This window comes from Phodopus roborovskii, unplaced genomic scaffold, assembly GCF_943737965.1.
Source record: "Phodopus roborovskii unplaced genomic scaffold, PHOROB, whole genome shotgun sequence".
In the NCBI taxonomy this organism is placed as follows: Eukaryota; Metazoa; Chordata; class Mammalia; order Rodentia; family Cricetidae; genus Phodopus; species Phodopus roborovskii.
In genome coordinates, this window is record NW_026126418.1 from 64,786,968 (window position 1) to 64,814,870 (window position 27,903).

The 27,903-nt window shown below is 35.3% G+C and overlaps 1 protein-coding gene across 1 annotated transcript; it reads right to left on the minus strand.

Moving 5' to 3' along the window:
* Positions 1-27,898, minus strand: Hnmt (histamine N-methyltransferase). The gene is made up of 7 exons (XM_051184745.1): positions 27,844-27,898; positions 27,538-27,684; positions 23,707-23,759; positions 10,288-10,395; positions 9,200-9,327; positions 4,769-4,862; positions 1-651 (listed from the first exon to the last, which is right to left on the minus strand). Coding segments are annotated over exons 1-7 (888 nt in total). The 5' UTR covers positions 27,846-27,898; the 3' UTR covers positions 1-295.
* Between the last annotated feature and the right edge of the window lie 5 nt (positions 27,899-27,903).

Sequence of the window (27,903 nt, forward strand, 5' to 3'; positions counted from 1 at the left end):
TAAGAAAATGGAAAGGATCTTATTATCAGTAAACCAATGAAACTCAAGCCATATGTTTTCAGTTAGGTAGTGTTTAACTAGACAAGATATAACTGGAAGTAACCCACATGATTCTGGTGGAAACCCAAGAATGTCTTGTAAGTTTGTAGATATCATTTATAAGAGAAAAGAATGTATATTTTACTTACTATAAGATTAATTTTTCCTTTAGTATGTAAATATGTGTGTGATATGTAAATCAATATATAATAAACAATTGTTCAAAATATAAGTTCTGAACACTCATGACTTATAGTTATGCCTCAACCACTATAAAACTCAGGTTATTGTTAAAAAGTACCTTCCCCTCTTTCTTAACACTAAATTCAGGTTCTTGAAGATCTTTCATAATTTCTGCTCTAAGATCCGGTGGTGCTGTTTTGCTAAAGTTGCACGTTTCTGTCAAAAAATCCCAAAGCAAGTCTCCATTTTCATTGCCCTCAATAAAGCAGTCTGTTATGTCCATAGTGGACAAAAGGTCATAACACTCATACTTAATCCCCAGTTCGTCCAGTATCTGAGTGAGATCAGAGGAAGTGACATACTGGCAGAGGTCATCCCTGGGTAGGCGGGGTCCATACTTTTTCCATAGCTTGTCCCAGCCACTAGTTCCTATGCAAAAGAACAAAGTTCATGTTTTCTTTATTTTGTCTTTCATTTAGTTTCTCCTAGTCATTATACTAGACATTTAGAATAGAACAATCAACAAAATAATATTCATATCCTCTGTAGAGCTTAAGCCAAGTAACATAACAAAAGCATGGAGAAAATTAAGTCAGTAACTAAATATATATCATATGATGTAAAGTGTAATTGAAAAACATCAGAGATAAGTGATAAGGATAGCCAGAGACATTTGAGCACTCCTTTTTACCTATGGTGATCACGGAGTTTATTTAATGTGGTGACATTTGAGCACAATCTGGTAGCAGCCATTTAGACATCAGGAAGGCTACTCCAGATGGGAAGAACAACTACAAAGATCTGAAGCCAATGCAAGGCTGTTACAGTTAAGAACTGACCAGGAAGCCAAAAAACAAAAAACAAAAAACAAAACAAAAAAAAAAAAAAATGGAGTTGAATGATTAGGGGGAAGGAGTGAAAACCTATCCGTGAAATATTTTAGTATACAATACTCTCATTTACAAAATTATTTTGTACTTATTTCTCTTCTTTTTCATTTCAGTTTTTCATATTAATAATCAAAGAATTCTGCTAGTTACCACTAAGTGAATATTTACTGAGTTGAACTTGCTCTATAACAGAAGCATAGCAACACAAAAGAAAACATAAGATTACTTACAGTACTCTGACCACTAAATGACCAGATTTTATTCTGATTTCATCCTGTCTTTCTTATCTTAATTTGTTTTACTTGTTTATCCTACATGGTTTTGTCTGATTATCCCACATCCAGCATATATGCCCATGAGAATGTATGTTTATAGTTCACTGAGCCTTTTATTTCAATGTAAACGCATGTGCATACAGTTTCTGTGTTCTATGTGTAGTCATTCTTAGATGAATAATATTCTCCTCTTTGGGGGGGACTTTTATAACCTTGTAGTTCTGGTATCACAAAGCACAAATAAACAACTATTCAGTGGAATCCAAAGACTCACTGAGCATTTTCTGTGCAATCAAGGCTCCACAAAGGTATAGTAACGGACTGAGAGGCAAAGACACCGATCTTCACTCTCCTCAGGTCCTAAGCATCTCTGATGTGAAACAGCAGTAAAGTTCCAGGGCAGGGATGGGGAGGGGATCACTCAAGATGCTCGAGATAAAAACTAGAGGCATTTACTCTGTGTTTTAACTGTTATGTGTGAGAGGATGGCTGGGGAAACTAGGAACAGTCTAATTAACTGACTAAACTGATGAAAAATGACTAACATATTTGGCAGTACTATTTTTTTCCTCAGGTCAAATATCTTCTTGAACTGCAAAGCAAACTATTAGAAAAGGTGATTTTTTGAAAATATATATTTTATTTTATATCTAATCTATTTAATATTTCTGACAAATACAAGCAAATTTCTGAATTTTTTTCTCATTTTACTTGGTGGTTCCTTTAAAAAGAAATTAATATGACATTTCATCTCTGGTAAAACCATCTCCCACGAAGTAGTGACTGTGAAAATAGGACAATCTCATTTGAGTTCCAGTTAATGAAATGAACACTCTTAGGTGTTTATTCTCATTCCTAGGAATTATATTGATTAAAAGTGCTTACCTCTTTCAGACAACAACCTCTTATCCTTCAGTCAGTAGAAAGAGCTTGTGAATTATGTTAAAAATGTGAAAACTATTTCTACCATCTGAAGGGTACAGACTGAATAATTTCTGGCTCAAAAATTATTTCTAAAAGTTACTTATCTTTACTATCTTTTTGGTTCCATATAAAAATATACAGACCTCATCTGGATCCCATGTATGGGCACATACAAATAACATGGGTTTGGCTGTCCACAAATAGCCTAAAGTTAACTAAGGCTTGTAAGCAAAGTTCATACATGTAGGAAGTACACTAGTATTCATACCCCAAGTGTCTTCATACCTTCCCCTGGTCCTGTTTTGTTTTCAGATTTCTTGGGTTATAGTAACTCTATGCTGCAGCAGACTATAGTCTCTACAAAGGTGCTTGGTCAATTTTAAAATGTACATAGACCATACTTATACCATATTTTGGAGCATATAATAATGTTTTTTTTCTTATTGGAAAATACCTAGCATTCAAATATTTAACTGCTCAAAATGTCAGATCCACTAGTAGAACTCTACTAATATGAAGTTTGTCAATTCAGGATAGATTTCCGTTCAGAACAGTGTTTCTGTTTTATTAATACAGATCACAAAAATAGATTCCCCACAACATCGGAAACCAAGTGTCCTAATTTAGATATAGGTTAGCAGAAAATATTTAATTTACATAATCCCTTCAAAATGGAAAACCAGACCACTCCCAAATACATGAGCAATTTGAACTAACTAGAGGTAAAAATAGTACATCAGAATGTTCGCTTAGGGAGTCAGTTGTATGCAAGTAAAGTCTGGGATTATAAAAAACGACTGTACCTGCCATTTTAAAAATCATTCCTTATATGGGAAGACAAACATTGTGGCAAACAGTTTCAGTGCATAGAGTTATTGTCTGGTGATGGTGATAAGGACTGTGGTGTTTTTAGACATGAATCATCTAGCAATATCTAGACAATCCAAGGCATCCATGGAAGAAGTACTACAGAGACAGGGCATAGTGGCAGGTACCCATAACACTCTGGTACTTAGAATCCAACCTACACAACATAGTAAAATCTTATGAATGACCTTAATATCAGTGTTTCATTTTCTAACTTTTGCCTATGTATCATGACCCCAGAAGCAACAAACTAATTAAATGTCCTCTCTGAAAAATGTAACTATACCACAATGTAGGGCCCTGCATGGACCCCCAAGGCACCTTAAGCAAGCCTGAAGCTGTTGGCCAGAACTCCTTGCCTCAAAGCTGTTATCGGTACTCTTCCCGTATTGATAACACACACTTCATGATAACACACCCCTTGTAGGGAGGAGCTAAGCCTAAAAATCCTGTTATTTTCCACTGTGCTATAAAAGTCAGTATTTAAGCCTGTCTGACATTGCCATTGAACACATGACTCGCTGTCTTGTCTCTTTATATCAATCTCTAGGCCTTAGCTCGATTCATGGAACAGATTGTAGCATGGGTGCTACACCACAAAATAAAACAAATGAATAATTTTATAGGTATATATAAAATTAGTTATAATGAGCCATGTTGCTAATGGTTTTAGAAATGCAAATTAATGGCCAAAATATTTAAAATTTTATTTACTTATTAGCAAATCTCAAAGATGGGGAAAAGACATTAAAGTGACATAAAATAGGTAAACATAATAAATGTAGTTGTTCTCACATTAAAAATACTATTTCTTGAACTTTTTGTTCTATAAAACAATGTGGTTGGTGCTGCATAGTTTTTGACACTTGACACAAATTGAGACATACCTTGGAACAAGAATTCTCAACCGAGGAATTTCTCCTATCAGATGAGTTTGTGGGCATGTCCAAAAGGCACAATTTGTTAATTGTGAACTAATGTAGGAGGGCCCAGTTTGGATAATGCTATCAATGTACAGGTGGGCAGTAGGAAGCAAGGCAGTAATCAGCACTCCACCATCGTCTCTCTTCAGTTCCTACCTCCAGGTTCCTGCTTTGAGTTCTTGTTTTGACTTCCTTCAATGATGGAAGTATAAACTGTAAGCCAAAATAACCCCTTATTCTCCCCAAGTTGGTTTGGGTCAGTGTTTTCTCACAGCAGCAGAAAAGTAACCAGAGCAGACACATATGTAGAAGGCAAAGAAATTTCTTTTTTGTAAGGTTCTATTACAGTGTGTGTGTCTACATGCATTATTGAGCTGCCTGAAGTAAGTGATAGAAACCAAATTGCAGTCCTCTACAAAAGAAATGTGTTCTTAACCACTGAGTCATTCCCTAATGTAAGAACATTTTTCTGAATAGAGTGTAGCAAAGAGATTTTGATTCCAATAGGTTCTCTAAACTGAGCATTGTGTGAGCATTGTTTTGGTTTAAAAAATAATTTAAAATGAATTCCATAACAATAACAAAATATAATAGCTTTATCTATAAACGAATCCATGTATATATTCATAATTACTATTTTAACATCCACATGGTTGACATAGCTTACCTGACACAAGAATAATAAGAATCTTAGCATTGGCAGCTAAGAGACCATGGAAGAATCTCAGGGTAGCTGGGATATCCTTTACATAATACAGCATCTAGGTGGGAGGGAAAGAAGAAATGAGATGCTTCTCTATCTTGTTTTGAATCACACAGTTTGTATGTTTGTACTAGATACTCAGTAGAAGCTTGGGTTTTTCACATTGAGCGAATAGTTATCAGGAAAAAACTTTAAATGTTTAAAGGTTAGAGATGCTAGAGAGTTAGGACCATAAGACATTTGGGGAAGGGCAAATATGCCATCTGCCCACCTATAGGTTAATAGCTTTTGTTGCCTTTTTTCCCTCTACCAGTCCTGAGGCTGGAACCTAGGGCCTGGAATATGCTAGGCATGCACTTTACCACTGAGCTTCATCCTCAGTCCTACAGTAAAAAACTTTTAAAGTTAGTTTCCTCTTTTTGTAACAAAGACCATATGCATCTGTAACTACAGATGTTTAAACTTTGTTCTACAAGTGGAAAATAATATTGTGCCTATTCTCATTTTGTGAGTTTTAGCACTTATAAAAGAAGATGGTGTTAGTAAAATAAAAGAAACTCTATTTCCTAGTATATTACTTTAAAATCCAGCCTTTTGACAAGATTCTACATAGCCTCACATACAAATTTTCCTTTTGTAAACCACACACATACATAAAGGGACAGGCTATGACATGCTTAGGTTCTCTAGAACAGTAGAAAATATAAAGTAATGGTTTTGGTTTTGGGTTCTTTGTTTGTTTGTTTTTTGTGTTTTTCTTTGTTTTCTTTTGTTTTTTTGGTCGCAGGGCATTAGGGATTAGTCAACCCAATTTTAATAGTTCTAGACCAACTCCTAGTCAAGTGCAGGCTTTTCTAGTCAATATAAACCTTAATGATGTGTATCCTTTAGGCAGTACAGAATCTACCCAACAGATACTTTTTATATCTCACACTTATATCTCCTGGACAAGAATTCAATTTTCCATGTAGTATGGCCATAACAGAAGTCACTGTAAAAAGGTCAAATAATTTAGTTATGATTTTCCCCACATTAATGAATGAAATAAAATGACCCTGCATATGGCCTATATAACTTTAGGAGCCATGATTACCATCAAGTTTCTCCATGCAGTTTACCATAGACACCCAAATGCAGCAAATTCATATGATGACAAATAATCTATGGCATGACCAGGATAAAAAGAGGCTGTTGGTCACAAGAGATTCTCTGAACTTTTATCTAAAACACACTGGGATATTTAGGTTAAAATTGCAAAGTGAAAACATGTCATAAGAATGTTTGGATTAGAAACAGCAGTAAGAAACATAACTTAAACAAGTTCAGAGTATATGAGAAATTAAAGAGAATAGACTTTTGCTCTAAGAAAGAAAGAAAACAAATGTGAAAGTTCTAAGAGAACTATATAAATCTCTTAAGGCCACAGCATTGCATACCAGAGAGAAGAACAGGCTACAATGCAGAAGTAGAGGAAATGGTTTTGATTTACAGCAAGAAGGAGACACAGGTACAATGTACACATATGCTGCGGTTGTAAATGCAGAGGGTGTGATGGTTTTGGATAAGAATGGCTCCCATAGACTGATGTTTGAATGCTTAGGGAGTGGCACTATTTGTTCTAGTAGAAGTGATCTTGTTAGAGGACGTATGTCACTGGAGAGTGGGCTTTGAATTTTCAAAAGCCCATGCCATGCCTGGTGGTTTTTTTGTTTTGTTTAGTTTTGTTTTCTTTCTGCTGCCTGAGGATCGAGATGTAGAACTGTGAAGGTATTTCTTCACCACCATGTCTGCTTGCATGCCACCATGCTTCACATAATGATAATGAACTAATCTCTGAAACTGTAAGCTAGCCTCAGTTAAATGTTTCCCTTTATAGAAGTTGTGATGGTCATGGTGTCTCTTTACAGCAATAGAACTCAAAGGCAGAAGTTGGTACCAGGGAATGGGGTATTGTGAGAGGCCTGACCATGCTGCTTGTTGGAAAAATATGGACTTGGGGCCTTCATAGTAGGAAAGCAGTTGAACGTTTCAGTATGGCTTAATGTGCCAAACTAGTAGAAGCATGGAGAACAGAGGTACTGAGAACAATGTAGACTATGAACACTAGGCTCAAGAGGCTTCAGAGGAGAAGAACATCATTTATTGGACAAGAGACTATTCTTGTGATAGTTGGTGAAGAATGTGACTGTTTTCTGCATGTGTCCAAAGAAACGGTCCAAGGCTAAATTGAAGAATTTTGGGTTAACAGCATTGCCAGAGGAGATTTCACAACAACCTGGTATTGATTGTGTTGCTTGATTATTAATGGCCACTACTAGGCAGGTATATAATTAAAAGAAGCAAGTTAAACAAGGAAAAATTGTTTAGAGATTGAGGAGTATAATTAAGATAAGGCCAGTGCTGAAGGAGATTAAAATTTTTAAAGAAAATCCTGATTCCAATACATAAAGGGAGTGATGACCTCAGGGCATGACCTAATCCAGCTAAACTTCCATCATTGGAAAGGGAATTACAGAAAAGATCAGGCAGTGAAGGAAACCATGAAAACAGAAACCTGGTTTAAAAATAAATAAACAAATAAATAAGAAGTGAACCATGTTCCAGTCACAGCAACTAGCAGAATTTAGCAGTTCTGGCCACATGATTCTGGCTTTAGAGTCAAGGATACAAGAAAGGGGTTACAGACTCTGTCTCCAAGACTAAGGAAAGCCCTTGAGGCCAGGCATATGCCAGGGGTGTCTCTGCATGGAAGTCCAGAAGACAATCGTATGAAGCTGTGTGGATTGCCTGAAGACCCAAAGATGTTGGAGGTGCCAGAGGTATGTGATTCCTGCTGAGGAGAGATGCTAAAAGAGTATGGAACCAGTCCAAGACAGAGAAGTATGTTTTAGTCAACAAAGCTGAAAGCAGTTGGAGATCTGGAGCATTTTGACATCAGAAATGGAGAGGCAGTATGCTGTTTTTTTTTTTTTTTTTTTAACTTGCTTTGGTTCATTATTTCCTCACTATGCCCCCTTTTCCTCCTTATGGGATCATAATGTATATTCTAGGCCATCATATGTTGGAAGTATGTGATCTGTTTTTATACTTTAATTTCACAGGTTGTTACAAGATTTCCTTGAGTTTCAGAAAAGCTTTTTGAACTTTTTAAATAGTGTTGGGACCACTATAGACTATGGGGACTATTGAAGTTGAAATAAATACACTTTGCATTATAATACAGCTACAAGCCTATGAGGGTCAGGGAGTGGAATGTGTTAGTTTGAATAAGAATGGTCCCCACAGGCTCATATAATTGAATGCTTATGGCCACTGCATCTTTTCACAACAATATAACACTGACTAAGACAGAGAGTAAAAGATTAATTTTCAGTGGGCTTTTTCCTTCAAAAGAGTATGAAGTAAAGTGGTCAGTTAGGAATGACTCATCACAGGCAGTTGTAGGAGTTAGGAGAGGGAGACTAGTAAATGGTTTCATGAGGGTGGAAAACACATCTAGAGAGATAGCATACGATTTCTGGACATGTTAGTTAAATGTCTCCTTCCAGACAAAATGTTTGTTTTCTAAGGAAACAGAGGCTTGGGCGGTTTAAATGTGTTTACTTTAGACTCGACTTTTTCTTTTGCTTCTTATCATTGTACTCCTCTAAAGTCACTGTGATTATGGATTCAAAAAGTGCTCTGCTAATACCTAAAACTAATACTAACCTAATACTAAGTATCTTCTAATATAACATACTCTTTACTATCCAGAAATTTCTTTAATGCTAAGAATTGACACCTCATGCCATGTACTCAATAATCATTGCTTGTTAGTTCTCTGAAGTCACTGTGATTATGGATTCAATTAAGTGCTCTGCTAATACTTACCTAAAACTAATACTAACCTAACACTAACCATCTTCTAATACCAACATACTCTTTACTATCTAGAAATTTCAGTGATCATGCCATGTACTCAATAATCATTGCGTGTTAGTCCATTGCTGCTGAATCATGGAAATAAAGTCCTCCTAAATGACTGGCTAATGTAAGTAACATCATGTTGATCTAATCTTATAAAACATGCCCCTTCTATTACATACATACTATTGAAGATGCCAACTACTGGAAAAACCAAGAGGATTCAGAAAAAGTCTGGAACATTTTCATATAAACTGGTCATCTAGACCAAAAGCTAGAATATATTATTACTCTGCAGATAATAAACAACTGCCCTTTTAAATGTCAAAGAGTCTTTGTATTTATCAATACCTTTTTTAGGCAGAAATATTCACATAAAACTAGAAACCAAAAAATTTCATTTTAGAACATTAAAATAATATGCATTCTTCATGCAAATTTGTGGAAACATCTTTTTTTTTTTTGGCAGCATATTATGATACTATTTCTTACCTGAATCATATGAATAAAGTCCCACTTTCTAGGTTCTTCTTGCAGCATTCGTTTTTCATATTCAGATGATGTCTCCTCGTGCCAAGCAAATTTTACATTCTCCATATTTGATGTCTTGGCTACACGCTCTAAAATACCCAGAAAAGGTGGCCTATAATCAATTTTAATTTAATTATATATGGAACCCATTTTTATTTAGAATTTAGAATTTTAATGTGGTAAGTGTTATGGGACATCGATGGCTAATCTTGGTTGTCAACTTGACTACTTCTGAAATCAACAAATAACCAATAAGATGGGCACACCTGTGGAGGATTGTGAAGACTGTCCCTAAATCTGAAACATCTGAGGACAGAAAACATGCCCTAAGTCTGGACCATATGTTCTGGTGACAGCCCACATGAATGGATGTGAAAAATGAATCGTCTTGCTTTTGGCCTGCTTGCCCATTTTACTTTTATAAGTATTACGGCGTATTTCTTGGGATTCCAACACAAACTGAAGACTAGCTAAGTCGTTCAGCCTTATGGGCTGACAAACTAACTACTGAATTCTTGACCTTTGTATCTGGAAGCAATTATTGAAATAGCCAGACCACAGCCTGTAAGCCACTCTACTACATCCCATTTTAATAGATATAGATTAATTCTACCAGTTCTGTTCTATTGGACAACCCTATAGAAGGACAGAAAAAAGGCATGTTATTTTTTCTTTATTAAGTAGCTAAGGAAATCAGAAGGTTTGTCTAGACTGATTTTTTCCTAGTACTTGACAAAATTGGAGGAGAAAGGAAAAACTAGGAAATAAACTTGAGAATATGGTTAAATATAGATTATATTATTTTAGTATAAAGATGAAATCAACTACAGAATTTTATGAATAGAAGTTTAATACAAAACAGATTAATGCATGCAGTCAATAAAAGAAGTAGTAGTTTCAGATGTTCACCCCTGCCTGCCAAGAATTAATTAGATTTTTCTCCAAATACATAGTGGTCAGTGAGCAATTAACCACTTGAGGCACACAAAGAAACCCACAAACAAACAAAATGAGAAGATAGGCCTCCGGAGATAGAATTGAGCACATACCTTTGTACTTGACAATTTGCTCAGCACTTGGCTCAACAACTTCATTGTTGATACAGATGCCTGGGTACTGAGTCTGGACTTTGGAGAGAATCTGAAGGTCAATTTCACCTAGAAGGTAAATAAACAGAGCAGGTTACATTGAATTAAGAAGTAGTAATTAAGAAAAACTTGAACTGATTTAGTTTTTGACTTACATCTAAAAAGATTTGCAAAAAGATTAACAACTGTTGTACTGCCTAAATATCTATGATGTACAAACACTACATTGAAAGTAGAAATAATAATCTCATTTATTAATTATTTCATTCATATAATCTTCATTCATATATCTATTACTGTCCTTTGAGTTACAAAGTTGCCATGAACTATAGAAGACAATAAGTTTTGTTGTAATCAATTATAATTTTAAGTATTTATCAGTTAAAAGATATATTTAAGCCAACGATATTAAAATATGAGGAAAACATCTTAGAACTGATAACTAATCTAGTTCAAAAGAACACTAAGGAAAAGATTTAAAGTATAAAGATGTGATGTACATAGAGAGTACAAAAATATGTCAGATATTTCTTTTCAATTGCTTCTTTCTCAGTAAAATGGAAAGAGATAGTTCAAGTCTCCCCTTGTACTATAGCTTAGTCTGAAGTGTTTCATGGGGCTGGAAAGATGGTGCTGCATTACGATCCTTTGCAGCAAATGCAGATGACCAGAATTTGGTTGCCAATATCCACATGATGACTCATGACTATCTGTAACTCCAGTTCCAGATGTACCTTTGCCCTCTTCTGACCTTCACATGCACTAGGCATGCATGTGGTACACATACATTTATATAAAACACTCAAACACACAGAAAGAAGTGTTAAATTATTAGTATTTAGTATTTACCTATGCTTTTTATCATCTATAGCCACTATGCTTTATAAAGTCCTTATTTGCTTTCCCTGGCTTATAAAATGTTTTCTTAATAAACAGATCTTTGCTTTCTCTTTTTGGTTCTACTACCAATACCCCTGTTCTAATTAAAACAATTCAATTCCAAGTATAGGGCAATAATATCTAAAAGAAAGCACCCTCACTCCTTGCCACTACTTTAGTCCCAGTGGGAGTCAATCTGTGGGCTCTGCTGGTATGATTTACTTTCTTCCCCTTCCTGCAATGCCCAAGCTCATGCAGGAACTGCATCTGTGAGTTCTCTTGCTAAGTCTAACCCAGGACCCTTATTTCATACCACTGCTGTGCCTCTATCCTTCCTCTCAAGGCCAATGTAGACTGTATTTCTGTAAGGTCTCTTGGCCAGGCTCCCATAGAATCCATATCCAAATGATAACCTGTTGATTTCGAACAGGGTCCAGGTGCCCTTTAAAACCTGTGTGCTGCCTTGTAAGCCCAGGTCCAACCAGAGCCACATTTTCCAGGGAGCCCTGGCCCCTTTCCCTGAGCTAGGAAGTGCTCTAGGGGACTTTGCTGGACTTCAACCAAGCATTCTTGAGTAACCTTAAGACTCCTGTGTCATACTAATTGCCAGTTAATTGGAATCACCCCCAGGATCTCCAATCAATAATCAACACCGAGAAGCTGACGGACTAATCACTCCTCCTACCTGAACTGAAATCAACCAAGTTCTGGCAACAGCACAAATAGAAACAAATCTCCAGCCAAAACAAGGTCAGAATCTCATATCAGACCTGCAACCAATAAAATAAATCCACATGTTGCAGTCCCATACAAAAACATAAACAATATGAAAGATCAATAAAATACAGTCCCCTTAAAGACTTTTATGTAGTTATGTGGTTATGTAGAAAAATTCCCCAACAGGTATGACCTAGATGAACTTTAGAACCCAAAATTTAAAAGAACAATCATAAACACCATTAAAGAACTCAGGAAGACACAAGCAAACACACAGATGAACATAAAGACAGAAATAAACTTTAATTAAAGTTCAAGAATATGCAAACAAATTGTTGAATGAAATTACAAATAGGATTTGAAAGTGGAATGCAATAAAAAGGTAGAAATACTGAAAAAAAAAAACCCAAGCTGAATGAAGACAGAATGAAAAATTTAAAGATCCAATCAGAATCTTTAAGGGTGAGCCTTTGCTGTAGAATGGATCAAGTAGAACACAAAACATCAGAACTTGATGATAAAGTAGAGGGATTGAACCAATTAATTTTAAAAAAGGCAAATTTTTAAAAATATGGGAAAGGAATATTCATGACACCAGGCAAAGACAAAATTGTTTCATTATAAGTAAAGTAGTATGAAAAGAGTGCCAGATCAGTGGGCTAGACCACAGTTTCGACAGCATAAAATAAGCTTCCTTAAATTAATGAAAGACAGAGCCATGGAGATGCATGAAGCACATAAAACACCAAGTAGACAGCAAGTACAGAAAAGAGTCTTTTAATATTATATTATAATAAAACTCTAAACATATAAAGAAAAGACATCGAAAGCTGCCCGAGAGAAGTCAGGAGTCACATGTAAGGAAAACCCATCAGAATAACAGCTGACTCTTAAATGGAAACTCTAAAAGCTAGATAAGCCTGGAGCATTATACTTCAAGTTCTAAACTGCCACAGTTTCCAATCAGACAATTTTATCCATTGAAACTATCGTATTTGAAGAGGAAAAAAAAAAAAAAACTTTCCATGTTGTGTTATAAACAGGCTAAAGGAATTCATGTTCACCAACCCAGCCCAACAGAGACTAGTATAAGAGATGCTTCAGACTAAAGAGAGGAATAAGCAAAGCCAAGAGATCATAGAAAGGAAGGTTATAATTACTGAGACACAAAGAGATTTACAGAAACAGCAAAATAATACAATAAAATGACAACATTCAATGCATAACTTTATATAAGACCTTTAAATATTAGTGGCTTCAACTCCCCAATCATGAGATACAAGTTAGTTGGATGGATTAAGAAAAAGCCAACTATTTATTGTCCACAAGAAATTCATTAACTCAAGGATAAGCAACACCTTAAACTGAAAGAATAGGAAAAAAATGTATTTCAAGGAAATGGTACCAGGAAACAAGCAGGTATCCTCATTCTAATAGCTGAAAAAAAAGTAGACTTCAAAATTAATCAGAAGAGATAAAAAATAAGTATTTTGACCACGGGAATAATTAAATAAGGAGCCATTACAAGCTTAATCATATATGCATCAAACTCTGGCTCATCCCATTTCATAAGTAGCTACTATTGTCTTGAAGATACAGATAACTTACCATAATAGACAGGTCATTTGACAAAAAAATAAACAGTGAAACATCAAAATTACATGATATTATCTATCAAATCAATCTAATAGATATCAGTAGACTGAATCTTACACCCAAACATCAAAGAATATTTTTATACAGCAGTTCTGGAACTAAAATAGATCACATTCTAGAGCACAAAACAAGCCTCAACAAATACCATGAAACTGAACTAATTCTGTGTCTACTATCTGACCTCAGTACAGTAAGGCTTAAAATCAATAGCAAAAGAATCTCTAGAAATTACCTAATTTATGGAGATTAAATAATATACTATAAGTCTTAAACTTTAAATTAACCCATACTTCTTGTCCATGCTTTGCCATGTGGTTCATGGTTTGTTAACTCATTTATTTTCTACACATCCTGATTCCTTGGTGGCTGCCTAGTTACTCCTCTGACTCTGCCCTTCCTCATCCCATCATTCTCTGGTTGGCTTTCCCACCTAGCTTTATCCCGTTCAGCTATTGGCCAGTCAGATTGCTTATTAAACCAATCATAGCAACATGTATTCACACAGTATACAGAAGAATTTATTCCACAGCAACTGAATAATGAATTTGTCAAGTAAAAAATCAAGAAGAAAATAAAATTCCTGGTAATAAACAGAAGTAAAAACACAACATGGCAGAACTTACAGGACATATCAAATACACTCTTAAGAGGAAAATGTGTAGCTCTAAGCACCTACACTAAAGGATCAGAAAGAACACAAATATATGGCTTAATGATGCAAATCAAGAGTTTGGAAAAACAAGAACCAAATCCAAACCCAGTAGATGGGAAGAAATCGTAAGAACAAGGGCAGAAATTAATGAAGTAGGAACAAACAATACAAAGAAGTGATGAATCTAAGAGCGGATCCTTGGAGAATACAAAGAAGACTGATAGACCCTTAGCCCAAACAACCAGAAGGAAGAGAAAAATGGATCGGGAATCTGAGCAGAACAAATGAACACCCCAATACAAAGACAATGGGTCCATCACAAGGGTATACTTTCAAACCTATGTTCATGGGCTAGAGAAACAGCTCATAGGTGAAAGAAAATAAAACAGACTTAAATTATCAAACAATTCCGAAATTCACAGTACTTTCAGTGGTGAATAAAAGACACATGAAAGCCATAGATAGACCTGTTCTAGGGAGAAAGGCAATGCAAGCTCCATTTGCTGCCCCATTTGCCTGCAAACACTATTAGTCCTTACTAGGGAAGGGGCCATTTAGGCAACTTGATTTTAACATCCTGAGACTTAAAACACCAAAGTTGTTTCAAAAGCCTTAACAAGAAATGGTATTAAGTATCTTCATTACAAAAAAAAAAAAAAAAAAAAGTCTACAAATTTTCCTGTGAAAAACTCAGAATTAATAAATAGCTGTATTTAAATATATCAAACTTCTAGTCTTCCTCCTTTGTGAATAGCAGAGCAAATTAATGATTTTGGAGTATGGGCATGTTATGATTATTTTAAATTAACTTTCTGTTAATCATTTTGTTGAATTCAATCAATTAATAAAATCCAAATATGGATCAGCATAAACTAATGTAGTATAAAGAACCTCTTTTCAAATCATTGTACTTAGAAAGACTTAATTAGAACCAGCAGTAACTTCAGGCTGATATCATTATAGCTTTTCCCCCTTGCCTATATATTAAAACATTTCCACAGATGTTTAAATTATTTTTTACTTAAGTTCATTAGTTTTCAAAATAACCTTGATTGCTAATTTTATATGTCAACTCTTCCAGGGCATGAAGTGCCCAAAAATTCAGTTAAATAGTTTTGTAGATATATCTTTAAGGTTGTTTCTGGATTGGAGTAGTATGGGAATCAATAAACTAGATAAAGCATATTGAAAAGCAAAATAGAAAACTCTGAACTGCGACATTGGTTTTCCTTGGGTTCTAAAACTTAGTCTGATATTCTATGATGATCAATACATAGAATTTAAGCCATTAGGCAAATCCAATTCTTTTTGAGACTCCAAACAGCCAACATTTATACTGGAAGTTGGAATCACAAACTCCCCTGTGTCTCTAGCCTACAGATTGCAGACTGGTTTCTCAGTCACTGTCATTATCATGTGAATGGGCCTGCTATCACTATACATATGTATCCTTGTAATTCTGTTTCTAGAACATTTCCACTATTGTACCTTTTATATCACTGTCCTACCAAAACAATGAAAGTTTAATAGAATGGGTTCAAATTGATTATGGTTCTTTTTTATATTCATGTGACTATCCTAAGGCAGATAAAACCAATTATGGGACAACTAACATTAACAAGTTAATATTCACTTTAATGGCATTACTTATGTAACCATATTAATGACCTTTTTAACATTAGAATTGCTAAAGGTAACTGAGATCAAAAGAAGAAAAATTCCCCCAACCTACATTTTTGTTATTGTTGTTTTCCTAATTGTAGGTTATAAATTATACTTTGTTAGAAACAGTTCTAGAAATCTACAAACAAAATTTGCAGTTAAGTTTCTGTCCAAATACTTGCCTTCTCATTTATTTTACCTGGCCTCAGAAGCTCAAAATTACATTCTTCCTGTGTTCTCTCATTTCCTTACCAATCAATTGTTCTTTGTTTAAGTTTCTTTATACACAAGAGCATGAAGCCACTGCTTGGAGTTACTTCTCACAGAGGTTTCTCTTACCTGATGAACACTGCACGATCAATAAACATTAACATGTATTTCTCTTACTAATCTCTCTTTCTGTAAAGGATCCATACAGCTGAGGACTCAAGGGAGGTAAAGGAAAGCAATATTTACACTCCCTATAATTGGAGTATCATAAAAAATACACAACAGTAATTTGAAAAATGTGCAGATTGCCAATGGGACACTTGTAATACATTAGTGCAATAAATTATTACAACACCTCATGGAGTTCTGCAGGGCAAATGATGAAAGTACAATGGCTACTAAAACTAATAAGGAAGCAAGGCAGCATGTGGGTGTGCAGGGAACACTGTGGAAGAGATAACCCTTGGCACCATCTATGTGCTTAACGTTAGCTCTCTGCTGGGTTTTAAGCCATTACACTAGAACTTTGACATTATTTTGAATAACTGGTAGGTTTCTGTATGATGCTTATGGTTGAGATTCCCTTTAATAAATAGAATTACTAAAGGCAATTAAGGCTTTAAGGAAAATTAGGCCTGAGATTGTATTTCAGCTCCCAACTGGCCACTTTCTACCAGATGTTAAATATCTTAAACCCTTAAGGATATCAGGCATCTGAATGAATATGAACTTTATGAGTTTAAATTGATGCCTCCAAGAGATGCTCGGAAAAAAATAACAAAACCTGGAAAGTGTCAAGTAACATTCTCACAAAACAACAAACCTATAATAGCTCAACTCCTCTTCTAGAAATAAAGTGCATAGATAACTACTATAGTATTTAAAGAATGAGAGAACACTTAAAAATGTCTTAGTGACTACTCAGGTGTAGAGGTACACTCGTAACCCGAGCACTAAGGATGCTGAGGCAGCAGGATCATGATCCAGACAGAAGTACCCAATGAATACCTCACCTAAAACAAAACACAAACAAAGGAAAAACCCAAGACAGCAAATGTATTAACAAATTTGGAAAGCTGCCTGGGCACAACAAGTTCACACACTTATTTGTTGATCTTCCGTCCTTATGTTTCATAGCTACAAATTAGGCCTAATGTAGTCTATGCTAAAGAGTTACTATAAATTATTACAGTATGTTGAGATAAGTTTTCATAGTTAATGATATATAATACGTATTGAATAAATTGGAGCTATTATATATTAATTCAATAATTTAACATTTTTAAAATTTGTTTGCCTTTACTTTTGTGGACACCATGTGTATGCAAGTGCCCACAGAGGCAAGAAGAGCTCGTTGGCTCTCTTGAAGTTAGAGTTACAGGATGTTACAAGCCCCCTGACATGGGTACACAGAACCAAATACCAGTCCTCAGCAAGAACAGAGATTGTATGTAACCTTAAACACTGAGCCATCTCCCCACCCTAATGTTGGCGTTCTAAAATGTATTGTGTTATTCAATAGCAAAGGTCATGCAGAAACCATTCTCCAATTAAGATACTATATCCCGACACACATAAGGATCTGCAAGATAAAATATATCTCAGACCATTGCTTCATTCTTATTAATCCTATAGCTACACAATTAAACTTACCTGCTTTTCAAATTATGTAATCTTTTTAATTTTTAAAATTATAATTTGTGAGAGAGAGTGACTGTTTGTATATCTATGAAACATATGTGTGTCAGAAGCCAAAAGAGGACACTATATGCCCTGGGACTGGAGTTAACAATGGTCATGAGCTTCCATGTGGGTACGAGGGATCCAGCTTTAGTCCTCTGGAAGAGCAGCAGTGGCTCCTGAACAGTAAACCATCACTGCATCCTGTAGTCTTTTAATTTACAAACAATGATTGTTTTGTCTTCACTTTGTCAATTATCACTTGTTTTACTGTTTCAAGCCTTATCAAATTGGCTCAAAGAATTTTGTTTGCTCTACTTTTAAAACAGTAGCTCCAATGGCACATACTCTTGTGGTCATTTCTTGTATAATATACTTTTAGACAGTCCTAAGTCTTAAAAACTATATCACCACAGTCTAAATCTTTCTCAGCATGTAATAACTGCCATTTTGCTATATATTAATAAATCAAATTTTAGCCATTTTAAGTTACAAGTAATTAAAACCTTGTCTAAAGATGGAGTGCATTTCCAGAAGTCCATGGAAAAAGAAAAAACATGATCTAAATACATTAAATGAAAAACAGTTAAAACTTTTCACATCTTCAACAGAACCAAACATGGTGACAGCCATGTGAATAGAGAACCTATTTCCTAAAAGGTTACTTATAAAACCACAGAATTTTAGACTACAAGTAATTCTACTGGCCCAAACATTCAAAATATTACTGTCTACGCCCTTTTGTAAAACTTCTGAACAGGGTTTTGTTTTCCAGTATATGTTGACATTCATGAAGTAACAAATGATTCAACCTCTCTAGACTGTTACTTCTACTTCCAAACAGGTTTAGTTATTGGCAGATCCTTATATTAAACAAGAAATCCTGGGCTGTCAATTTCTGAAAACAAATATTTTGCAAGTTTTTCAACAGGAGCTATCTGAAGACAGAAATAAGTACATTCAACTTCACTTTTTACTCTCTTATTCCCAAATTCTCTGTTTTTCATCATTCTCAATTTATAATTGATTTTGATAATTAAACATTAACCTTTGTTTCCAGCCATCTCTTAGTGTATAGTGTAGGAAGAAATGGAAGTATATTATAAAGGATTTAACAATAAACTTGCTTAAAAATTAAGTTATACAAAAGTAAATTTTAGCTAAAACAGCATGCCTCTGCCAGGCAGTTTAAGAGGTCACAACCTTGGCTGACAGCCAATAATTAGGTCCTGTGCATCTTAACAGAAAAAGAATAATTCACCAGGGATGATGACCCTAGTTAACACTCACTCAGGAAAAGCAGCCATGGTCTGTGTAAAGATAACTATATCAGTATTATTAAATTGTAAATCTATCCATTCACTCAACCAACCAAATTCTGCAGTTTCTGTCTATAGAACAATAATGCTCAAGTTACTTTATAAAGTGAGGGAAATTAAAACTTTTCCTCATTTTTGTTCTTCAAGGAAACACTGGTGTCTATGTGTTGAATAACAAAAGTTCACCAAACCAACTGCTCTCAACTGATAATAGTAAAATTATTATAAAGAAATTATGAGAGGGTTCATTCCACCTGTACATAATGTAATAGATTAATGGGAATTCAAATAAAAAACTGGTAGAATTAGATTACTGATTTTAGTTCTGTCTAATTCTTGTAATACTTTCTGATACTTGAATATAATAACTGGAAAAAATAAGTCTCATATACGCCAAGTCCATAGCAAGGAGAACATATTGCCATTAATTCCTTTCTGGAATATTTTTCAGGCATAATTGTTAAATTAGTAGCATTTCCCCTTACCAAAAAGACTATTTTTCCTTGTTTTTCATGTGCAACTTAACTTAAAACAATACTCATACAAATTAAGTGACAGTAAAGCCCTAACAAGTATAATTTTAATTTAAGGAATCACCAATGCTGAAAATGACCCAAAAACAAATTCTATAAGATTTAGAATAAAAATAATGGTATTTCTCTAAATAAACAAAGCAATTGCTGCAGTTAATGTGATATGACTATAGAAACTCTGAAAAATAAAAACAACTACAAAAACTGCTGCTGCTGATCACTTCTGATTAAAGAATACAAATGCCAGCATATACACATAAACAGCTACTCAGTTTGGATGCAGTAAACGTTACACAGTCTGGGTTTTGTCCATGATGTGTCTTCCTTATGATTTCCTTTCTGTTTTACTCATACAATATTTGTTTCATACATTTCTCCATCACTAGAACATATAGTTTATAGATACTAGTGCTGTGAATATGAAAAATTAAAGACTACCCAAAGGAGTTTTCCATCAATTTCCTTTCATTCGAACTGTATAAAACCCTAATAATTGCTTAGATTATGACTAAAACCTTACAATTTTTCATAAGGTATAGAAAGTCTATTGACATAAACACCAATTTCTAAAAGGAAAATATTGCATAGACATACTCTTCTGCTATTTCTGAAAATAAAAATTAACTAAAGAACATGAGCACTAAATGGTATAAAGTGGTATAAAGTTGTGTTGCAAAAATTCCTTCCCAGAGGAAGATGAAAATAAGGTCTATCCCATCTTCTAGGGAAGATATTAGGCTTCCTGACAGAGAACAGGGATATGGGCACTCCTTCCCCTCTGGCCACCACCTGGAAAGATCCAGCCAGTGGAAATGAGGGCTTTCCCATAGACACCTAGATAGAGTCCCCTCTCTAGTCTTCCCCTTGGCATATATACAAATATATAGATTATTTATATATAAATATGTAAAATATATACATTATAACCCCTCCTCCAGGTCATGTACAGAGTTGCCAGTTTGTGAGGAACAGTTGGATACTTGGGGGCAGGTGTAAACTGTCAATAAGCCAGCTAAGATGACCTTTTGCAAAGGGACAGAGTTTGCCCCTAGATGGCAGTTACTGGACCCTGAGGACAATCACCCATAAGTAGTAATTTCACTTACAGAGTCTCTGTATGTTTGCTTTGGATATGTGTTGCACAACTGTGCTGGGAGAAATGGTATCACTGTTATGAATGGAAAGAACATTTTCACCAGAGGTAATGTAGAAAATCAGCTGAAGTTGCTTTTGCATCTGAGACTAGAACATGTAGACAGTGAAACCAGATTCTAGTGAGCTAAGACTCCTCCTGTGAAGTGTGACCTCAGCACAAAGTATAGAATAAGAACAATGGCTGAATTTGAAAAAGATTAGAGTTGAGAGACTGATTCAGAAGTACAATCAAGTTCATGGATGACATAAACCTCTTAATTGAAAATAGTAAAATATGACAGGTCCTGATTTTCTGAAGCAAGGTTATGTGATTCCTCAATGGATCATGCTTGCCTTCAGGCTTTCAGATAAACATTCCCTATCTGCAATATAAAATTTCAGACTATATGAAATGCCATTCATTCATAACAATGACACCTTGTCCAAGCAACTATTCAAGGTACTACTTATTTATTTCATTGGGTTAATGAAAGCTAAGTATATAATCTGAAATTTTCTTTAAGGTCTGCTTATGCTTCTGATAAGTTTCTTAGGAAGGATAACTCTAATGTGATTTCATATTCTCTCCAAGATAGAGCCTGGTATCAATACAATGTTCGACTACCAACAAAAGGACTCAACGTATTCTTCCCCTTATTTAGATGCATCCTATTAGCACCTAGGTGCTTATTGATGTAAAGAATCAGTGTGCAGGCTGGATATTCTTTATAAGATAGATCATAAGAATGTGAATATATAGCTGGACATAATAGTGCATGCCTCACTCACTTGGGAGACAGAGGCAGACAGATCCCTGAGTTTCAGGCCAGCCTGCTCTACAGAGTGAGTTTCAGGACAGCCAGGGCTACAGAGAAAAACCCTGTCTCAAAAAAACAAAAACAAAACAACAAAAAAGAAAGTATGTAGATACATTTGTATTAAAAATTCAATAAACTTTATATTAAAAGACAAATAAATGGTGATAAAGATTATTTTTAATTATTGTTGCTTGGGTTTTTCATACTCTCTGAGCACATGTAACACTATAAAGTTATATGTGTTATAGTGATAGCTTGGAGACTATCTGAAACTCATATGCAAACACACTGGAAATATTCTCTTAATTAAGAGAATTGCCCTTTGGTAATTCATCACTATTTCAATCCTTGTGATTATAGTATCAGTAAGCAATAACATAGTACCATAACTTAAACATTCTCCATAGCATGATTAACAACAGTAACCTTCTTGATTTGTCTTTTCTGCTTTTTCTTTCTGTGTGGTTAAAGATAACAGAGCAAATGGATTTTTAGAAGTAGCCCTAATTACATTATAGCACACTGAATTTTATGAAAACTGAACAAATAATGCCACCATAAACTAGCTATTCTTTTTCACTGAAGAGCTCTTGATTTTCTTTGTGTTCCTATGGGCTATAAATCATCTCATTTATAAGGTGCTGTATTTGTATTTAATAGGCTCAAGGACACTAACAGGTGACAGGGTGGTTCCTACTTAGTAGGCTGTAATCACAACAATGTCAGCATGTTTTATATTAACATATTATGTCAAAGATATATAACACCTTAAAAATTAAACAAATACTAACCCTTGAGAAGAAACTTGTTATTTTAGTGTTGCAGAGGCACAGTCTTGCCTTATGAGACAAATAGTATATGTTCAGCACTTCATAAATGCTTTCTTATTACAATCTGTGGATGAGACTCAGCGTTTCCATTTTACTGATGAGAAAAATCTCAGCTCATGTATCAGACAGTTACACAGTTCATTGGGGGGGGGGGTGCTTCAAATGATACATACATCAATCTGCTTTTCTGGAGTTAGGATTTTTCATCTAGAACAAAGCCTCCTAATAATAATAAAACCAAGTGATGCTAATAAAATACAGATAAGAAAGTGCCTTGAGTTATTAAAAAATACTTTTAGGATTCATTCAGAAGAAGGGACTAGTGAGACTAATTCATTTTAGTGATGAGGATACAATAATGTAAATTAACTATGATTAAATAGTATTTTGTCCATATTAAGATGTTTTTAATGAAAAGAGCCATACATCAATTTACACTCTGGTGAAAGTTTCCATTCCTTCACATGGACCAGTAACACTAATTCTAATTGGTCTTAATAATAAAAAACAATGAATCAGATATTATTAGGAAGTGAAAGCTGAAAGATCAAAAAAGCAGAACAGCCAGCCCCTAGTTCTTACCTCTAACTCATCTGGAAAGTGCATCTAACTCATATGGAAAGGGCAATCCTGTCTCTATGAATCCTCAGAGGAAATGCAATGAGCTCCTCCCACCTTATATTCCTCTCTCCACCTCCCTGGTGCTGGGAGTAAAGGTGTGAACAGCCAGCCAACACTGCCTGGCTGTTTCTCTTTCAGACTGAATCAATTTTGTATAGCCCAGGGTGACCTTCAACTCACAGAGATCCGCCTGTCTCTGCCTCCCAAGTGCTAGGATTGAAGGTGTGTACCACCACTGCCTGACCCCTATGGCTAACTAGTGTGGCTAGCTCTGCACTCTGACCTTCAGGCAAGCTTTATTTGTTAAAATACAAACAGAATATCACCACACTCCTTAAAGGGCTCGAGCTTAAAGAACTTCTGAAACTTCCCTTTTCTATATGTATGTAAATAATTTTGGATAAGAAATAATCTTCAAAGTTATCCTGCTTTTCTACTTAAAAAAAAAAAAAAGAAAATTTCATCTCTTATCTGTCCTACAAATTGTAATGAAGGCTAAAGTATAAAGCCAATAAATCTATTGAGGGCATTTGAGTTGAATGGTGACAGTATTTTTAATCTATCTTTTACAAAAGAAAAAGAAAGTGGCTTTCTAGAGTGTGAGCAATGTGACTATCAAATACCATGATGCCTATAGCAGAATATAAATTTCATGTGAATTATGCATACCTGCACCTCCGCCTATGCTCAGAATTTTAATTTCTGCTTTTGTTTCTCCAATCCTGAAAAGCAAGCAAATAGACACAATTATAGAATTTAAGGAAAAAAACGAAAGGTGCTTTGCAATTCTTTCTATCCAGTCCACTGAGAAGCAAAGAATAATGCATGAATGGTCAGTCATATCTGTGGCCCTTTATTTCTATTGTTCTTTTTAGTTTTAGAGTTCCTGAAAACACAGGTTCCATTTCTTTCTTGAACTTGGGAGACACAGAAGCACCACTATAAACATCTCATATAGAAAAAGTGGCATTTCTTTGGCGGCTAAAACACATGGTTCTGTGGACCTTTTACACAGATGACATAAAGCCTGGGCCTGGTCCATGCTACCTCTACAAGTCTCTTTCCTCTTCCTTCCCCATTTTCCTCTCAATAAACAAATATTAATTATGTCTTTAGTGCCTATCCTGGGAATCAACTTAAAAAAAAAAAAAAAAGAGTATGTACTTTCAATGTGAAATCACAGTGCATTCCACCCATGGCATGAGGACTTCTTTCAGATGCAAATTTAAGGGTCAGGAAAAGATCTGAGTGGCTGCCCTAAAAAAAAAAAAAAAAAAAAAAAAAAAAAGGGCAAAGAAAGTATTCTAAAAAGAAGCAGCAAGATAAACTGACAAAAATTTTCATCCAATTTATCAAGTTTTTTTTTTCTAAGAAATTTTAATTTAGCAGATATTTGTAAGTGAAGAATTTAAGGAGAAACATCCAGATCAAGGATGAATTCCTGAGAGTTACCATAGTAAATTCAATTTCTGAAATTTTCAAACTTCAGTAAACAAAGCAACAAAGCCAAACAGAAAAACAAAAAACAAAGAAACAAAAAAAAAAAAATCACATTTCAAGAATGTGGTAAAACTGAAGAAATAGAAGAAAACACGTTACGCAAAACTACCAAAAAAAAAAAATGATAACAAACTACAGATTTTGATATGAACAAAAGATTTAGTTAAAAATAGTTGCCTTTGGATAGTGGAAATCACAGACAAAGTATTTGGGACAAAGGAACTCTGTTGTTACCTGCTTTCAAAATCATTTAGAGTTTTAAAATACAAAAGCATTTATTTATAAAAATGTATAACACTAAGTATGCGATTGCCATACCCAACCTCCCACTTTAGCAAACTCTTCCCTAAGAACACAGGGAAGTTTGGAAGCATTTTGTAACACCATGTAACTTTTAAACTACTTCAAAAAGCTTAGAGCTCCTTTTGCAGAATCTAATTTCAAGGGGAAAATATATTCTTTTCTTTTTCATTCTTTCTTCTCCTTTCTTTTTTATTTATTTATTTTCTTTTAAACAGTCTCACATTGTAGCTCATTCTGGTCTGGAACTCACTATCTTTGTGGTAATATATTGTTTATGATCTAATAAATCTTGTCTGGAGATCAGAAAGCAAAGCTAGCCACAGTCAGAGGTCAGACAGTGATGGTACACACCTTTAATCCCAGCAGTCATACCAGTTAGTCATAGTTTAGTGAATGAATGCCTTTAATCCCAGCACGAGAGGTATATAAAACAGAAACAGAGTCTCAGAACAGGCAATTAGTCTCCAGCTACATTGAGGACAGGACCGCCCTAGTCTTAGGAGGGGTAAGACCTCTCTGGTAGCTTGCCTGCTTTGCTTTTCTGATCTTCAGCTTGAACCCCAATATTAGCCTCTGGGTTTATATAACTCATGCTACAGATCTTGTCTTTGCCTCCTAAGTGGTAGATTATAGCATGGGCCCCCATATCTACCAAAATTGCTTCCTTAATAATGACATTTGGATTCAGATATTCATAACTTTATGTATTGCCATTATAACATAAATTTAGTTATAACCAAAATCTTATGTTTCACAAATTCTACCTTAAACATTCCATCTAGACTGGATTCATTCAGAAGACAGGTCAGGGGCCATTATTGTTTTAAACCCATCCATCTTCAGACTAAACTGAGAGGGTGAAGAAAATCAAGGATCTGGTTAAACTAAGGGATGAGTGAGTGTGTATTGAGAAAGCAACCTATAACAACCTGTACTTTTAGAAATGAGTAGAAAGTTCAAAAGAAGTAAACTATAATTTCAGATAAAAGCTGTCTACTTGGTAACTGCTTTAATGCTTTTTTTAGTTTGAAAATGTCATACATATATATAATAAGTTTGATCAAATTTATCCAGTGTTCCTTCTGAAGGGACTAGCCCACTCTAGCATGTGGTTCTGACAGGCCATGCCTTTCTCCCGAGTTCCCTCTGCCTTGCTAAAAACTGTTAAATCACATTCCTAAAGTTAGCCAACAAGGTCTATTCCCTAGTTTGGCCACTTCCTCCTCCCGAGGCTGACTACCAAGGTCCAGTTATGGAAGCATTAAAGTCCAACAATCAAAAGCTCCCTTTTAACATTTTACCCTAATTAACAGTGCCAATCCAAATATACCATACATCCTAGCCCATTCTAACACAGGCCTCCCCCTTTAAAAATTACACCAGCAAGGGCATGATTTGCCTTAGTCAGAAAGTAGACACTTTACAACTTTACCTTCCTCCCTTAATAAAGGATCTCTCTGTGAAAATAAGGGTTTGAGTGTGGTCTGTGTTTAATCCATGGTCTCAGAGTGAGCCTCCACTCTGTAGGGATTTCCTTCACCTTCCCCTGAAATTTCTCCTCTATCTCCCCACCACCAGGTGTCCCTCCCAACTTCTTGTGCTGTTGATTGTACAGCCTAAATCCACTTATACTCAGTGGAATCTAGCTATGAGTGCATAGGGTGGGGTGTTGAGCCCATGGTTTAGTTTTTAATACCCTTTATCCTATTCTTTAACCTTGTTAAGACAGAAAATACAAGGCTGGGGAAACGACTCAGTTGATAAAGTCCTTTACAAGAGGAGGAGGAGAATTCTGTATTTGTCCAACAAGTCTGCTCTGGTTAGACAGAAGAACAACCACAGGAAACTAACTCCACAGAGAAATTCAAACAGCAAAAGATAAAATACCAGATTTCTTTGTTGTTTGTAAATTAGGTCCACAGCCAGTCATTGCTTACTAGTTTTCCATAGTGACTTCTAGAAACAGAACAAGTAGGAACAATTTATCCCCAGATAGGTGACTTGATTATTGTTAGCCTGTGGAATCTGTTACCTCGATAATGCTTATCAGCTTTGGTACAAATTGAACACATTAATCAAAAATTAGTGATAAACAACGGGGTCTGGGTGAAGGCAAGAAACCAGTTTCACTGAGAGTGGTAAAATGATCCTTTGGGGGGATCATATTGGTAATATTAAGTTGAAAGGAAAAGACAGCTTTTGGCACAGTGATTACAATAACAGATAAAGAAAATGAACTGAACTCATTAGAATTGAGAAGCACTAATTCTATGCTCTGAAGCAAACAGTTTTCTGCAATTACTTATATTTGATTCTAACGAAAAGAATACCAGAATCCATTTGGGACTTTAAAAAAACAAAAACAAAATCTGAAAGGAGGCTAGAAAAAAAAAAAAAATCTGAGGTTAATGATTGGTAACTTATCTTTTTTCCAAACACGGCCGGGCTTTGTGCCTTTAAAGCCTTCAAATGGTTAATACTTATTGTGCCCTGGCGGCTACGCAGCACAAATCAGTCTCTCGGTATTTAAAGCAAACTCGGAGCTGCTTAAGGGAGGCGAGCAGGTTTAGGCAAGGTCGGTAGCTGAGATCGGCTTTAACTCTAATCCCAATGTCTCCTCCACCTCTGCCTAGCCACAGGGCTGTGTTCCACCTATCTTTGGCCCACCGGTTAGCCCATTGGCAGCCTTTTTGTTACCTTGCTATTATGCCTGGCAGCTTCTTTTCCATGAATTCCTGCATGCACTGATGTTCCGTGGAATTGTTTAGAAACCTCCGGAAAGATTCAACGTATCTGCTGTGGTCAGAAAACAAGCTCCTCATGCAAGATGCCATATTGGGTTCCCTAAAAAAAAAAAAAAAAAAAAACAGGGAGGGGAACTGCGTTTAACTTCCTCTCTTCCTAGTTCCTTCTTTTCCTTCTTTCCCTCCCCTCCCCCACCAGTTTTTGTAACCCAGCCATCCCCCAAACCCCGCCAAATATAGAAAATAATAATAATAATACATGAATAAGAAATAAATCACAGCACTTAAACGTGCTTTCCTTTTGGCATGCACCCAAAAG

What these genes read in the sequence shown, in the direction of transcription:
- Hnmt (XM_051184745.1), bottom strand. An exon ending in GAGCATAGGCGGAGGTGCAG is followed by an intron (nt 10,396 to 23,706) that starts GTATGCATAATT and finishes TTTACCTTCTAG; the next exon opens with GTGAAATTGACCTTCAGATT. An exon ending in ACTTTATTCATATGATTCAG is followed by an intron (nt 4,863 to 9,199) that starts GTAAGAAATAGT and finishes CCTCCCACCTAG; the next exon opens with ATGCTGTATTATGTAAAGGA.